At 42.7% G+C, this 16,087-nt stretch overlaps 1 protein-coding gene and 1 pseudogene across 4 annotated transcripts in view; both read left to right on the top strand.

Moving 5' to 3' along the window:
* Window positions 1–287: 287 nt before the first annotated feature.
* ELF2 (E74 like ETS transcription factor 2) overlaps window positions 288–16,087 on the top strand; it is a gene marked incomplete at both ends in the record, with an annotated part of 61,599 nt that continues 45,799 nt past the window's right edge. For all 3 annotated transcript variants that reach the window (XM_080696974.1, XM_080696975.1, XM_080696973.1), the window contains 2 exons: window positions 288–359; window positions 6,502–6,667. In XM_080696974.1, the coding sequence (XP_080553100.1) occupies window positions 288–359; window positions 6,502–6,667 (238 nt within the window). The remainder of the gene's footprint in view (window positions 360–6,501; window positions 6,668–16,087) is intronic.
* Window positions 13,297–14,191, top strand: LOC308264324 (small ribosomal subunit protein uS2-like; annotated as a pseudogene). The gene has a single exon. The product of its transcript is annotated as a small ribosomal subunit protein uS2-like (transcript).

Here is a 16,087-nt window from a genome sequence, read left to right as displayed (position 1 = left end):
GGATATACAAACCTATCTTTTTTTTAGTGTTACTAACAATGCTAAAAATTAGTTTGCAGACTAAGTTGTATTTTATTTCCTTTGTCTTTTTTGTAACTTTACAAATTCTTCCTGTTTTTAGGCTCTCTGGTTAATCATCTTTAGAAGACCGGATTTCTGGATATCTATCGTACTCCATCTCTATTGACTTTAAAACATGATAAGGCAAACCTGTAACACCTGCAGTCATCTATGAACCTCAGTTTACATTGATTCGCAACATTTGAAGCTTCCTCAAGAAATAAACAATGACATCAGCAGTGGCTGACAGTGGAGGTTCTATTTTGGAGCTATCCAGCAATGGAGTAAAAAATCAAGAGGTTAGGCTTCCACTATTACATTTTTGTTTTGTTCATAAAAAATCAATGCATGCACTAATTTTGAAGTAAATAAAAATCAGATATTTGAGAGTAGAAATGTACAATACATAAGTTGAGGAAGGTATTGTGGGGTTTACCCAGATTTTTGGAACATGCATATTCTTTTTTTTTTTTTTGTGGGTCTGGGGATGGAACCCAGGGGCATTTGACCTCCGAGCTACACCCCCTGCCCTGTTTTTTTATTATTTTGAAACCCGGTCTCACTGAATTGCAAAGGGCCTCACTAAGTAGTAGCTGGGACTGTCCTCGAACCGCAATCCTCCGGTCTCAGCCTCTTGAATGCTGGGATTACAAGAGCACGCCACCACGCCTGGCTCCCAGCCCTATTTCTTATTCTTTATTTTGAAATAGGGTCTCACTGAGTTGCAAAGGGCCTCACTAAGTAGTAGCTGGGACTGTCCTCGAACCATGATCCTCCTGTCCCAGCCACCCAAATGCTGGGATTGCAAGCATGAGCTGCCAAGCCCGACTTCCTGTACCTTTTTAAAATATTTGTTTTGAAACAGGGTCTTGCTACATTGCTGAGGTTGTCCTTGAATCTTCAATCCTCTTGTCTCAGCCTCCCAAATATTGGGAGTACAGGTATGCACCACCACCTCTGGCCCTCAAAATGCATTTAAATAAAATATTTTAAAAAGATGTTAACTAGTTCTAGAAGACATCTGCTTCAGAGAAACAAATTGGGAGTTTTCCTTTTTTCAGATTGTGATGGAATATCTGAGACCTGATTCGTACCCCTAAGTATAAACAATTAGGAAAACAGATAAAACATATGAAACCACAGCTGGGGAACATGGAGCAACAGGCAGTACTGGCCTGTGCTTCCCGAGAGGAGAGAAGGGCACCTCTGTGACGGACTGGCTCACTGCCACCTTCTGGGCCACAGAGTAGGGAAAAGGACTCAAGTAGAGTGGAACTGTATCGTTGAATTCAGAAGACAGATTGGAATTTGGAGAAGTTAAAGCTACTCCTTTAAAGAGTAGAAATTTCCCCGCCCCTCCAAAAAAAGAAAAAGAAATCACCAGAACACTGCATTGGGGTTCCCCTCAGTTTTGGGCTTATTATTTAGCTGTATGTATGTAGTGTGAAACTTCTAAGGCCATGCAAGGAATGAAATGACCAGAAAGGTATAAACTCAGTAATTTACTAAAAAATTTAGACTTCTCAGTGCTGGGAGATATTGGCATTCTAACTGGCATTCTCCACTAGAGTGGAGAGTCCTTGTCATATACTCAGGGCATGTATTAAAAATTGCAGAAGGGAAGCCAGGTGTGGTGGCATACATTTGTAATCCCAGTACTTGGGAGGCTGAGACAGGAGGATCGCAGGTTCAAGGACAGCCTCAGCAACTTAGCAAGACTCTGCTTTCAAATAAAAAATAAAATGGAGCCGGGCGTGGTGTCGCACGCTTGTAATCCCCGTGCTTGGGAGGCTGAGACAGGATCGTACGGGTTCGAAGCCAGCCTCAGCTACTTAGAGAGGCTTTCAGCAACTTAGTGAGACCCTGTTTCCAAATAAAATATAAAAAAGGTCTGAGTGTAGCCCGGATGTAGAAAGCCTCTGGGTTCCACCCCAAGTACCACCAAAAAAAAAAAAAAAAAATGGGACTGGGGGTGTAGCTCAAAGGTAGAATGCCCCTGAGTTCAATCTCTAGTAACTGGCATGTGTGAGCACACACTTAAACATACACACACAAAGATTGTAGAAAGGCCTAGTCCTAAAATTAAGGATAGTCCAAATTTGTCCTTAAATGTTTGTTTAAAAATAGGCCTGGACCCGGGTGTGGTGGTGCATGGTTGTACCCCAGCATTTGGGAGGCTGAGACAGGAGGATCGTGGTTCGTTGACAGCCTCAGCAACTTAGTGAGACCCTGTTTCAAAATAAAGGATTAAAAATCGGGCTGGGGTGTAGCTCAGAGGTAGAATGTCCCTGGGTTCTATCACTAGTACTGGGAAAAAAAAAAAAGGGGCCTGGAAGCAGGGTGTGGTAGCGTATGCCTGTAATCCCAGCATTTGAGAGGTGTTGAGACAGGAGAAAGAATCACGGTTTGAGGACAACCTCAGCTACTACTTAGGCCCTTTGCAACTCAGTGAGACCCTGTTTCAAAATAAAGAATAAAAAATAGGGCTAGGAGTGTAGCTCAGAGGTACAGTACCCCCTGGGTTCCATCCCCCATATAAAAGTTCATAACACAAGATAACAAAATGCGTCACTGAACAACATAGAATTTTCATAAAATAACCAAATAAAACTCTAGAGGTGAGATAAATATCTAAAAAGAAAACAATATTGAATTGTATTAAATATAGTATAAATATCACAGAAGAGATCAGTAAATTTGTTCTTAGCTTTTTTTTTTTTTTTTTTTTGTGGTACTCTGGGTAGAGCCTAGGGGCTTTTCTACCTCCAGGCTATACTCCCAGACCTATTTTGTACTTTATTTGGAAACAGGGTATCACTAAGTTGCTGAGATCCTCACTCAGTGGCTGGGTAAGACAGGGTCTCAGTAAGTTGCCGAGAGCCTCACTAAGTAGCTGAGGCTGGCCTCGAACCTGTGCGATCCTCCTGTCTCAGCCCAAGCGCTGGGTTTACAATCGTGCGCCACCACGCCCAGCTGCTTGTTATTTTTTTAAAGGGGGTCTTTTTTTTTTTTTTTTTTTGTCTTTTTGGGACCAGGATTGAACTCAGAGCGCTGCACCTGCAAAGGAGGCGCTTTGCCTCTGAGCTACATCCCGGCTTTGAGATCAATAAATTTGAGAACAGCAACTGAAACTACATTAAGAAAGCACACACACACCAGTGGTGGTGGTGGTGGGGCAGAGAGTCTTTTGCCTTGTGGGGCAATATCAGGTTGTGCTAAAGATACATATAAGTTGAATCTCAGAATGAGAGGAGAGGAAGGAAACAATAAAATAGCTGAAGAAATAATGGCCATTCTTTTTCAATTTAATGAAATTTTAGGCAGTGTGGTGGCGCTGGGTTGTAATCCTAGTACTTGAGAGGCTGAGACAAGAGGATCTCAGTTCATGAACAGTCTCAGCTACTTAGTGAGGCCCTCTGCAACTTAGTGAGACCTTGTTTTAAAATAAAGAATAAAAAATAGGGCTGGGGGTAGCCGGGCGTGGTGGCGTATGCTTGTAATCCCCCCCCACTCCCCCCCCCCTGCACTTGGGAAGCAGAGACAGGAGGATCACGCAGGTTTAAGCCAGTGTGCTGGCTTAAGAGACCCTGTTTCCAAATATAAAAAAGTATAAAATAGGTCTGGGAGCGTAGCCTGGAGGTAGAAGGGCTTCCAGGAACCCCAGTACCACACACACACACACAAAAAAAATCAAAATAGGGCTGGGGTTATAGCTCAGAGGTAGAATGCCCCTGGGTTCCATTCAAATTACAGCCAAAAAAAAAAAAAAAAAAGGCTAAGATAGAACTTTGGCTCTCACATCTCACTATATGGTCAAGGAGGTGGATGTGCAAATACACAATTTAATAGGCAAGTGTAGCCAGGTATTGTGGCACACGCTTGTCATCCCAGTACTTGGGAGGCTGAGACAGAGACAAGAGGATCAGAGGTTTGCAGCCAGCCTCAGCACCTTAGTGAGGCCCTCCCTCCACAACTTAGTGAGACCTTGTTTCAAAATAAAATATAAGCCAGGCATAGTGGTGCACACTTGTAATCCCAGTACTTGGGAGGCTGAGACAGGAGGATCATGCAGGTTGGAAGCCAGCCTCAGCTACTTCCTGAGGCTCTCAGCAACTAAGTGATACCGTTTAAAAAAAAAAAAAGAATTAAATAAATAAAATAGGGCTGGGGGTGAGCTTGGAGGTAGAGCACCCTTGGTTCAATTCCCAGTATCCCCCCTCAAACACAGTCAAGTGAACAATGGGAATATTAGACAAACACCTTGTAGAAGTACTTTGGGTGGATTCAGAGTGTTATAGAGGACTGTCTGGAGTAGATGAAAAGCCTTCAGTGACAGATGTGGAGGTCCCAGGGTGACAGGAGCAGACGGGAAGGAGTGCTCACACTTAGGGATTAGGGCAGGCCCGTGGACAGCAGCTCTGTGAAGTGCCAGGGGGGAAATAAGATTGTGAAGTTGGCCTATTCCTTTCCTGGGGATGCCATATTAAAGCACAAACAACTGGTGGCTTCAATAGCAACAATTTATTATCTTAAAGTTCCTAGACCTATTTTTTACTTTTTTTAAATTTGGAAACAGGGTCTCTTAAGCCAGCACGGCTGGCTTCAGACCTGCGTGATCCTACTGTCTCCGCCTCTGAGAAGCTCGGGGATTACAAGCCTGCGCCACCACACCCGGCCTGGCCCTATTCTTTTATTCTTTGTTTTGAAAGAGGGTCTCAATGAGTTGCAAAGGTCCTTGCTAAGTAGCTGAGGCTGTCCGCGAACCACGATCCTCTAGTCTCAGCCTCACAAATGTTGGGATTACAAGTGTGTCCCTTCACACCCAGCTTCACTGTGTTTTTGAGAAGGATATATAAGTATTAAAAAGTCAGTATCAATTGAAATTTCATTTTAAAGAAGGAAGAGTTGAGGTTTTTTAAATACAAAAATAGGCTGGGCGTGGTGGCGCACGCTTGTAATCCCAGCATTCAGGACGCTGATACCAGAGAATCACGGTTCGAGGACAGCCTCAGCTACTTAGTGAGGCTCTCTGCAACTCAGTGAGACCTGATATCAAAATTAAGAATAAAAAATAGGGCAGGGGCTGTGGCTCAAGGTCAAATGCCCCCTGGGTTCCATTCTCAGACCTGCAAAAAAAAAAAAAAAAAAAAAAAGCCACAAAAAAAGCCTTTTATGGCCAAGGAAAAAGAACTATTGAAATATTAAAATAAAATGTAGCTAAGCTATAAGATGGGGTTAGTATCCCAGTTCATGCTTGTCTGTGGCAATAGCAGGAGCTGGTCTGGGGGCAGAGGCAGCATCCTGCTCAGGTGTCTGGCAGTGCTGGAGCAACAGCTGGGCGTTGCGTCTGCGTTCAGCAGTGATGTGATTTTGTTCTTTTTTTTTTTTTTTTTTTTTTTTTTTTGTCTGTTTGCTTCTGGTCTTTCTTAGGTAGGAGTAGATTAAAGCAGAACACACTTTTGGGGTGAAATGAGTGTTCTCAGGTGATCCAGGTGTCAGAGCAAGGTGGTATGAGTAGGTAGATCAACACAAGCCAGATGTGGGTAGAGGTGAGGAGTGCCGGGCATTCTGTCCTGGGGGTAGTATCAGCGATATCTCGGCGATCGTGCTGCTGCCCTTTAAAGAGTCTTGGTGCATGGCGGGTGTCCTGGAGTCTCTAGTGCGCTCTTACCTCTTTGCCTTGTGAGGTTAGGCATAAAATAAAGCTTTTTTTCCTTCCTTAGTGGATTTTAATGATAAAGTGAAGTTGTATATATGTGTCTTTTTTTTGTGTGGTACTGGGGATGGAACCCTTCTACCTCGGGACTACACTCCCAGACCTATTTTATATTTTATTTGGAAATACGGTCTCTTAAGCCAGCGAGGCTGGCTTTGAACCAGCGTGATCCTCCTGTCTCTGCCTCCCAAGCACAGGGATTATGGGGATTACAAGCATGTGCCAGCATGCCTGGCTATGTATATGTTTTTAATCTGCCATTTTATTCTTCACACTATTTAAAATATTGATGTCGCCGGGCGTGGTGGCGCATGCTTGTAATCCCTGTGCTTGGGACGCTGAGACAGGAGGATTGCACCGGTTCAAAGCCAGCCTCAGCTACTGAGTGAGGCTCTCAGCAATTTAGTGAGACCCTGTTTCCAAAATAAAAATATAAAATAGGTCTGGGAGCATAGCCCAGAGGTAGAAAAGCCCTTGGGTTCCATTCTACTCCCAGGACCACCAAAAAAAACAAACAAAATATATATGTATGTGTGTGTGTGTGTGTGTGTGTCTCGAGATTTGAAAAGGTTCGTCCTTCTCATCTCTTGTTTTTTTTGTATTCATATTTGTAAAACATAAAGTCCATCGTATGGACCGTTTGGCACTATACGAAGTCAAGAATTTATAAGTGGGTACAGAATTTGAATACAAAGGCTGATTTTTTTTTTTATTTGCTCTTGTAGGAAAGTGAGAAGGCTTCTGAGTCCCCAGCAGTGATCGTGGAGCCAGTTCCGAGTGCCAGGTTCGAGCAGGGCTACGCAGCCCAGGTGCTGGTGTATGGAGATGAGACGTATGTGATGCAGGATGTGGCAGAAGAGCAGGAAGTGGAGACGGAGAGTGTGGAGACAGGTAGACACCGCACAGAGTGTTCCTTGTTCACAGTGTTCTCACTTTGTAAGCTTCAGCAGTATGTTGGCAGATGATCTTACACTGCAGAGCCTCTTTAGTGCTACACAGGATAGCCTGGAAACCAGGAAGCATCAGTTTAAATGAATTCATACAGGTACCATAGAGTTTTCCATTGAATTCTTTGAAATGTGAGAGTCTCACATCATGGACACTACGGACGAAATTGTAGCTCCATAGTGATGACATTGTTTTATTATTTTTTCTAGTACTGTAAGTGCTTACTAGTTGTTATTTACTTATAGAACTCAGCAGGTGTATGAGGAACGTTTTTAATTAAAAAAAATAAGTAATGGCTGGGCATGGCCTACACTTAAAATCCCAGCATTTGGGAGGCTGAGACCGGAGGATCGTGGTTCACAGACAGCCTCAGCTACTTAGCGAGGCCCTCTGCAACTCAGTGAGACCCTGTTTCCAAATAAAGAATAAAAAATAGGGCTGGGGATGTAGCTCAGAGGTAGAATGCCCCTGGGTTCCAGTACCACAAAAAAAATGTATTCTCATTATTGATGAAACAGTATGCCTTTTCCCCTTAGTTTGGCAGCATCTTTGTCGTGGTCTGTCAGATTCCTCTTTTCTTTTGTCTTCTTAGAAGTGTTCTGTCCCAGCCGGGCGTTGTGGTACACACTTGTAATCCCTGTGCTTGGGAGGCTGAGACAGGAGGATCATGGTTCACGGACAGCCTCAGCTACTTAGTGAGGCCCTGTTTTAAAGAAAATATAAAATATTTATAAAATATAAAATATTTTCCAAATAAAATATAAAATAGGTCTGGGAGTATAGGCCAGAGGTAGAAAGCCCCTGGGTTCCACCCCCAGTACCACAAAAAAAGAAGTCTTATGTCCCTGTTTTTTAGTGGTTAGATGGCTGTATATTTAATTGGGTATTAGTTTGTGTAATTCTTAGAGAAATATTTTGATTTTTGCCATGACCATAAAGAAAATAAGAGTCTTTTTCCTAGAAGTATTGTAGTGCTATTTATAATTCTTATTCTTTGTTTACAACATTAACGAAAATTCATCTTCTTTTTTTTTTTTAATGTATGTGTGGGTCTGGGAATTGAATCCAGGGGGAATTCTGCCTCCCAGGTAAACCACCAGCCAGCCCCATTTTTATTCGGAAGCAGGGTCTCTTTAAATTGCTGAGCCTCTCTAAGTTGTTGAGGCTGGCTTCAAACCTTTGATCCTCTTGTCTCGACCTCCCAAGGACTGGGTTTAAAGGCATGTACTACCTGGCCTAGCTGAAAATTCTTAAATATTCAGATACAGTTCTGTAAATGTAGCAAACTCTGGTGGTCCGAAGTTTTGAGTATTTGATGCTTTTTTTGCTCTGAGGCCCAGTAGCATTCTCTAGGACTGCTAGCATCTTCCAGTTTAGTGTTGCTCTTCCTCTGATGTTATTATTATTGAGATTAGAAGTTAACCTTGCCAGGCCGGTGTGGTGGCGCACACTTGTCATCCCAGCATTCGAGAGGCTGAGACTGGAGGATCGCGGTTCACGGACAGCCTCAGCTACTTAGTGAGGCCCTTCTCAACTAGTGAGACCCTGTTTCAAAATAAAGAATAAAAAATAGGGCAGGGGGTGTAGCTTGGAGGTAGAATGGCCCTGGGTTCTATCCCCAGACCCACCAAAAAAAAAAAAAGTTACCTTGCTCTGATTCAGAGCAGTGATGATGACTGTCCAGCAAACCCCAGGTGAAGTACTAATCAGATCATTTTACCAACATGGAGAGGAACACTTCATGTGGATTCATGACTATTCACAGAAAAAAAGATAGGCAGAACAGCTAACGTTTTATATTAGATGATATTTTAGAGTGTATAATAAAACATTTTATTAAAGGAGCATAACCAAACAAAACAGTAATATCAATCACCAAATGTGATAGTTAAGTTGATGAAGAAAAAAAAGTAGAACCTGCTTGAAATTTCTGGAATTTCTGCATGTTTTGATTAAAAAAATAAAGTCTAATTTTGGTAGCAAGTTGGAAACTTAAAAGAAAGTTCAGTGGCAAATTTGCATAAGTAGATAAATATTTGCTTTATTAAAATATCAGAGCAGATAGGCCAGAGGGGTTTGTTGTTGCTGTTTGTTTCTGGGGCGGAGCCTATTGCCCAGCCTGGCTGTGACCGCCTGGGCTCAAGTGGTCCAGCCACCTCGGCCTCCCAAGCAACTGGTGCTACACACGCCAGCTACGTAGGAGGCAAGGAGGCCTGCACCCTGTCCAGCTTGAGCTGCTGCTAGTCGTGTAGGTAACCAGCCATTGCATCAACTTACATTAGTTCAGGGAAAAGCCGTTTCAAATAGAAATGAACGTCATTCTTTTAACTATAAGTGAGTTTATTTCTTAGTTTCTTGAACTCTGAGAGTCATGATGTCATTTATGATAGTATTTCAGGACAGTGATATTATTGTGATATTTATTTATTTTTTTGCGGGTCTGGGGATGGAACCTAGGGGCATTTGACCTCTGAGCCACACCCCCTGCCCTATTTTTATTCTTTATTTTGAAATAGGGTCTCAATAAGTTGCAGAGAGCCTCACTAAGTAGCTGAGGCTGTCCGCGAACCGCCATCATCCGATTTCAGCCTCCCAAATACTGGGATTACAAGCGTGTGCTACCACTCCTGGCTTATTGTGATATTTAAAAAGAGGATACGGGAGCCAGTCGTGGTGGCGCACGCCTGTAATCCAAGTATTTGGGAGGCTGATATTGGAGGATCATAGGTTTGAGGACAGCCTCAGCAAGTAGTGAGACTCCCATCAACCTAGAGAGACCCTGTTTCAAAATAAAAATAAAATAGAGCTGGGGGTGTAGCCTGGAGGTAGAATGCCCCTGGGTTCAATCTCCATTACCACACAAAAAAATAAAGTTCAATAAAAGGAGGAGCTGGTTGTGGTGGCACACTTGGGAGGCTAAGGTAGGAGGATGGAGGCCCTTTGCAAATTAGTAGTACCGTGTTTCAAAATAAAGAATAAAAAATAGGGCTGGGGGTGTAGCTTGATATAGAATGCCCCTGAATTCCATCCCCAGTATTGCCAAAAGAAAAAAAAAAAGTAACTCTCAAATTCATCTTAAATATTTAATTTCATTTTGGTTAAGTTTTAATGTAACCATATAAAGATTATTAATAGTCATAGATTAGTTTTTATTTTTTCGTGGTACTGGGGGTGAAGACTAGGGGTATTCTACTTCCAAGCTATACCTGCAGCCCTATTTTTATTTTTTATTTTGAAACAGGGTCTCACTAAATTGCAGAAGGCTCACCAAGTAGCTGAGGCTGGCCATGAACCTGAGATCATCCTGTCTCCGCCTTCCATGTACTAGACACAAGCCTGTGCTTATATTATAATATCCAGTTCAAAAATTAGTTTTTAGATTGGCAAACCTGAGTTTAATTTTATTTCTATTTTGAAGAATCTTTTGTGCGTGGTTCTGGGGATGGAACCCAGGGGCATTGTACTCTGATCTATACCCCTTGCCTCATTTTTTATTCTTTATTTCAAAACAGGGTCTCACTAAGTAGCTGAGGCTTTCCTTGAATTGTGATCCTTCAGTCTTAGCCTCCCAAATGCTGGGATTACAAGTATGCGCCATCACGTTCAGCTGAAGAATCATATTTTAAATGAATTAAAATAGGAATAAATTTTTATCCTTTTGATATCTAAATTGTATGCAGATACAGAAAAGTTGTTATGATTTGCCCTAATGTATGTTGCCTTTAAGTAGTGGATTAGCATCGGAAATAATTTTTTGTGACAGTGAAAATTTGAAACTTAATTCAAAATACATGAAGGTTTTGGGGAAGAAAAGGAAAGGAATATTTATAGGATGGCAGCTTTTTTTCTTTTTTTGGTAGTACTGAGGATGGAACCCAGGGGTCTTCAATCTCCGGGCCACACTCCCAGACCTATTTTATATTTTATTTGGAAACAGGGTCTCACTAAGTTGCTGAGAGGCTCACTAAGTAGCTGAGTCTGGCTTTGAACCTGCGCAATCCTTCCGTTTCAGTCTCCCAAGTACTGGGATTAACAAGGGTGTACCACCATGCCCGACTTTATAGGATGGCAGTGCTTAGTTGTCTAATTGGGAAAAATTGATACTGTGTAGAATAAAATTTGCTTGTTGAGATCTATGAAACATTTCCTGGAATGCTCCTATAATGTATTATAATTCAGATTATATCAATCTAAGTGTATTCACAGTTATATTTATCAACCTTTTGTGTCAGTTCTATGCATGTTCATAGTGATGTTTTTCTTTTATTCATATTCATACATATATACATGTATACATATGTGCGCGCGCACACACACACACACACACCCAGAAATGGTGTCTTCATTTGTACCCAGGCAGGAGCACTAAAATCGTGTGGTTTGCATCTCGCCCTCTCCATTATTTTGTGTATGAAAGGATTTCTCATTCTGTTAGTAGTACTTATGGGCTATTTTTCTTTTTCTTTTTTTTTAAATTTTGGTGTTACGGATCACACCTAGGGCTTTTGCATGCTAGGTAAGTCCTCTTCCGCTGAGTATACACCTCCTTCCTTCACCTTTTTTTTCGGTACTGGGGATGTAACCCGGGGCATTTTACCTCTGAGCTACACCCCCTGCCCTATTTCTTATTCTTTAATTTGAAATAGGGTCTCACTGAGTTGCAGAGGGCCTCGCTAAGTAGCTGAGGCTGGCTGCAAACTGCGATCCTCTGGTCTTAGCCTCCTGAATGCTGGGATTACAAGCGTGCACCACCACGCTCGGCTTTGCTTCACCTTTTTATAGACTGAAAACTTTTATTTCCTCATAGAGCTTATATATAATTCCAGTATTTTCTTAAATATTATAGTAAAAGTTGAATATTTTGAAACTTAAAGTAGGCATCAGTATTGGTGGTATACACCTATTTTCCTAGTTCTTGGGAGGCTGAGACAGGAGGTTTGCAGGGTCAAGGCCGGTCTGAGCAGCTTAGGCCATCAGTAACTTAGCAAGACCCTGTTTCAAAATAAAAAATAAAGCTGGGTGTGGTGGTGCACGCTTGTAATCTCAGCATTTGGGAGGCTGAGACCTGAGAATCGCTTGTTCACGGCCAGCCTCAGCTACTTAGTTGAGGCCCTCCGCAAATCATTGAGACCCTGTTTCCAAATAAAGAATAAAAGATAGAGCAGGGGGTATAGCTTGGAGGTAGAATGCCCCTGGGTTCCATCTCTAGACCTGAAATAAAATAAAATAAAATAAAATAAAATAGGCCTGGGATGTAGATGGACATGGAATGCTCTAAGGTTAAATTTTTTTGTGCCAAATAAAATGAAATAGGCATATTCATCTAAACTTAAATTACTTGTGTTTATAATTTCAGATTAGCCATCATAAAGAGCTTTTAAGGAACAGTGGTATCCAGGTGTGGTGGCACACGTTTGTAATCCCAGTACTTGGAGGCTGAGACAGGAGGATCGCACAGGTTCAAAGCCAGCCTCAGTTACTTAGTGAGGCACTCAGCAACTTAGTGAGGCCCTGTTTCCAAATAAAATAGAAAATAGGTCTGGGAGTGTAGCCTGGAGGTAGAAAGCCTCTGGGTTCCATCCCCAGCACCACACACACACACAAAAAAAAAAAAAAAAAATAAAAAAGGAACAGTAGTGAATATGAAGGGAGATCTTACTCTGGCAGCTCTGAAATAACTTTCCCAGTGACTGTAGATTCTTCCACTAGTTCTGGGGTCTGTTCATAGATGCATGTGGTGCGTGGTGGGAGGAGAGGAGTTTCTTGGATTCTCTCAGAGATTTGAAAGTACAGTTTTTATGTTCATACTTAAGTTATATGCAAACAAATTTTATTGAATCTCAAAAATTAATATTTAAGCACATAATAAAGCAGAAAGACTTGGAAAGTTTTAAGTAGACAATGTAATGGGGTTTGTATCTGAGTGGTTATAGGATGTTAATAGGGAAAATGGTGCGGCAGGAAGACTAGCTGTTGCCTAAGAGTTGAGGAATATGACTTGAGAAATACTAAAACAAGGTGGTTAATAATAGATGGGGCTTGTATAAACAACATTACTACATGAGATCTGGTAGGATTTGACAGACCAGATAACGGAAGGTGGCGGCATAGTTAGGAAAAACATCTTTTTTTTTTTTTTTTAACCATAAGTGATGGTGTTATTCACATAGGGATTCAAGGAAGGCAAGAATGTTTTGTGAAGCAGGTAGGTTTGGTAAGAGTCATTTTGACTTTGAGTTGAAGCAGAGCATCTAAGATGAAATATTTAGCCGGGTGTGGTGGCGCATGCTTGTAATCCCTGTACTTGGGAGGCGGAGACAGGAGGATTGCACAGGTTGTAAGCCAGCCTTGCTGGCTTAAGAGACCCTGTTTCCAAATAAAAAAATATAAAATAGGTCTGGAAGTGTAGCCTGGAGGTAGAAGGGTTCCATTTCCAGTACCACCAAAAAAAAAAAAAAAAAAAAAAAAAAGTTAGATACTTAAAGATGCAGAAAACTGCCTTTCTGGAAGGAAGCACTGCTCAGAGAGGGGTCCATACGGTGTTCCCCACGTAACTTAAAGGGAAACTCACAATGTCCGGAGCCCTGGTATCCTGCAAATGGAGGAGAAGGATGTCCTCAAATTCCTTGCAGCAGGAGCCACTTAGGTGGCACCAACCTGGATTTCCATATGGAACAATATATCTACAAAAGGAAAAGTGTTTGCATCTACGTCATAAACCTGAAGAGGACTGGGGAGAAGCGTCTGCTGGAAGCTGGTCCTTTGTCACCATGGAAACCCTGCTGACGTCAGCGTCCTATCCTCCAGGAACACTAGCCAGTGGGCCGTGCTCAGGTTTGCTGCAGCCACTGGAGCCACCCAACTAGCTGGCCACTTTACTCCTGGGACCTTGACCAGCCACCCAGGCTGCCTTCCGGGATCCGCGTCTTGGTGGTGACTGACCCCAGGGCTGAGCACCATCCTCTTACGGAGGTGTCTTACATCACCCTGCCCACCATTGTGCTATGCAACAGACTCATCTCTGCTGCGTGGACATCGCCATTCCCTACAACTACAAGGGAGCTTGTTCTGTGGGGCTGATGTGGTAGATGCTGGCCCAGGAAGTCCTGTGCATGCTTGGTCTCCTGGAAACACCCACGGGAGAGCAGGCCTGATCTCTGCTTCTACAGAGATCCTGAAGAGATTGAAAAGGAAGAGCACGCTGCTGCGGAGAAGGTGGTGACTCAGGAGGAATTCCAGGGCGAAAGGGCTGTGCCAGCTCCCAAGTTCACAGCCACTCAGCCCGATGTCGCAGATTGGTCCTGGGGCTTCTGTTACCACTTGGCAGTTCCCTGCTGAGGACCAGAGCGTCCAGTCAGCCACTGAAGACTGGTCTGCAGCTCCCACTTGGCCTAGGCCACAGAATGGGTCAGAACAACCAGAGTGATCTTAAGCTGCCCTGCAGACACTTCAGTAAAGTGGAAATGAGGTTGACAAAAACCATCAGTTTCTTAAAAAAAAAAAAAAAAAAAAAAAGATGCACAAAGCTGGGTGTGGTGGCTGCATGCTTGTAATCTCAGTACTTGGCTGAGATAGGAGGATCATAGGTCCAAGGACAGTGTCAGCAACTTAGCAAGGTTCTGAGGCCTTCCTTTGGTAGAAGGCCTCTAGGTTCCATCCCCAGTACCAGACACACAGACACACACAAAAGATGCACCAAGTGTGTGGTCAGGGTCCCATGACAGAAGAGATGGCATTCTCAGATGAGGATAATTTATGGACTTCTTTAACAGCGGCCTATGGTGTGCAGAGGGTGAGCATTGAGAGGACAGCTCTAGGATAGCAGCCACGGCTATCTCTGCCCTATGGCTCAAGGGCCAAAGGGGAGAGAGGTGCTGCCAGAATACAGAAGCAGCAGCTCGGCAGAGGTCATCTTGGGAGAATCTGGGACCTTAATCAAAGAACACAGCTGTTAGAGCGCAGTGTCACAAAAAAGGAGAGGCCAGGGACTAAGTTCCACATTTTTATTCTTCTCCCTCTTTTATCCCTGGCCAAGGAGCTCCATTGACCAAGTGGGGTCTGGAGCCAGGTGAGCACTGTTGAAAATCTTCCAGACAAAGGGCAGCATGGAGGTTGGTGAGGAGGCCTGGGGGGCCAAATGGGAGACCGCCAGTACAACTACAGCTTGGTAAAAAAGGGCCTGGGAGACTGGTTGAGGAACGGTCATTTGAAGGCAGGGAAAAAAGATCTCAAAGGGGAAAGGAATTTGGAAGATTTCCCTATGGGGGAAAGTATTTAAATTCCATATTTGTTTCTCTATGATAGAGAATAAGAGGAGATAGAATTAAGCAATTAACCTAGGGAATGCTTATATTTTGGAGAACAGGTAGAAGAGCCAAAAAATAGTCAAATGTGATAGAAGTCCTGAGTGATTATTTCTGAGATTATTATCATTTTTATTATTACTACTACTACTACTATCATCATCATCATCATCATCTAGCCTTTTAAGTAAGTTTCTTCAGTAGAAAAGGGGGGAATATTGACTTGGGTTAGTTCTGGTTTCAGATTTCCCCTTTGCCACTTACTTGGCAGTTTTCAAATTTTAGAGTTTTTTCCATTGTTGCAAAGTAGAAATTCAGAGTTTTGAGGATTCTATAAAATAAACACTTGAAATACAGTTCCTTTGACTTCATTAAAATATTTCTATATTGCCGGGTTTGGTGGCACACGCTTGTAATCCCTGCGCTTGGGAGGCGGAGACAGGAGGATCGTACAGGTTTGAAGCCAGCTGCCCTGGCTTAAGAGACCCTGTTTCTAAATAAAAAAGTATAAAATAGGTCTGTGAGTGTAGCCCGGAGGTAGAAGGGCTTGCAGGAACCCCAGTACCACCAAAAAAACCCAAAACACCATATATATATATATATTTCTATATTAAGCTCTTTCTGTGTGCCTTAGAGACAGGTCTTTCATATACTAAAACAGCATTTCTTTAACTTTGTTTCTGTTGAACTTTTTTCTTTTTCGCTTTTACTTTTTTAAGAAAACGTAGTTTTTTTCTTGTCCTTCCTTTCTTAGCTTATTATGCTCTGGCATCTACATTTATTGCTGTACTGGAGCTCTTACTGCATTTCAGCAGTCGCTCCTCTGCCAGATTGTGAGCCACTGAATCATCCAAAAAGTAGGTCCTTTGCAGTCTGGCCGTCTTACCTGCTGAAATGCTGTGTCTCTGCGCTCTGTACTGTCCTGTGCATGGGCCGTGCTACTTATCCTTCTTAGCTCTAGCTCAGCAGTTTCCTCTCTCCATAATATGCTCAGGTATTGTCCACTCCTTCGGGCTCAACTTCATGAAACTTCACAACTGTTGTTACCTGTATTAAACAT

The sequence above is a fragment of the Muscardinus avellanarius genome (genome assembly GCF_963383645.1).
Source record: "Muscardinus avellanarius genome assembly, chromosome: 6".
In the NCBI taxonomy this organism is placed as follows: Eukaryota; Metazoa; Chordata; class Mammalia; order Rodentia; family Gliridae; genus Muscardinus; species Muscardinus avellanarius.
Note: the sequence above shows the minus strand (reverse complement) of the source record. Positions and strands in the feature narration are given on the sequence as shown.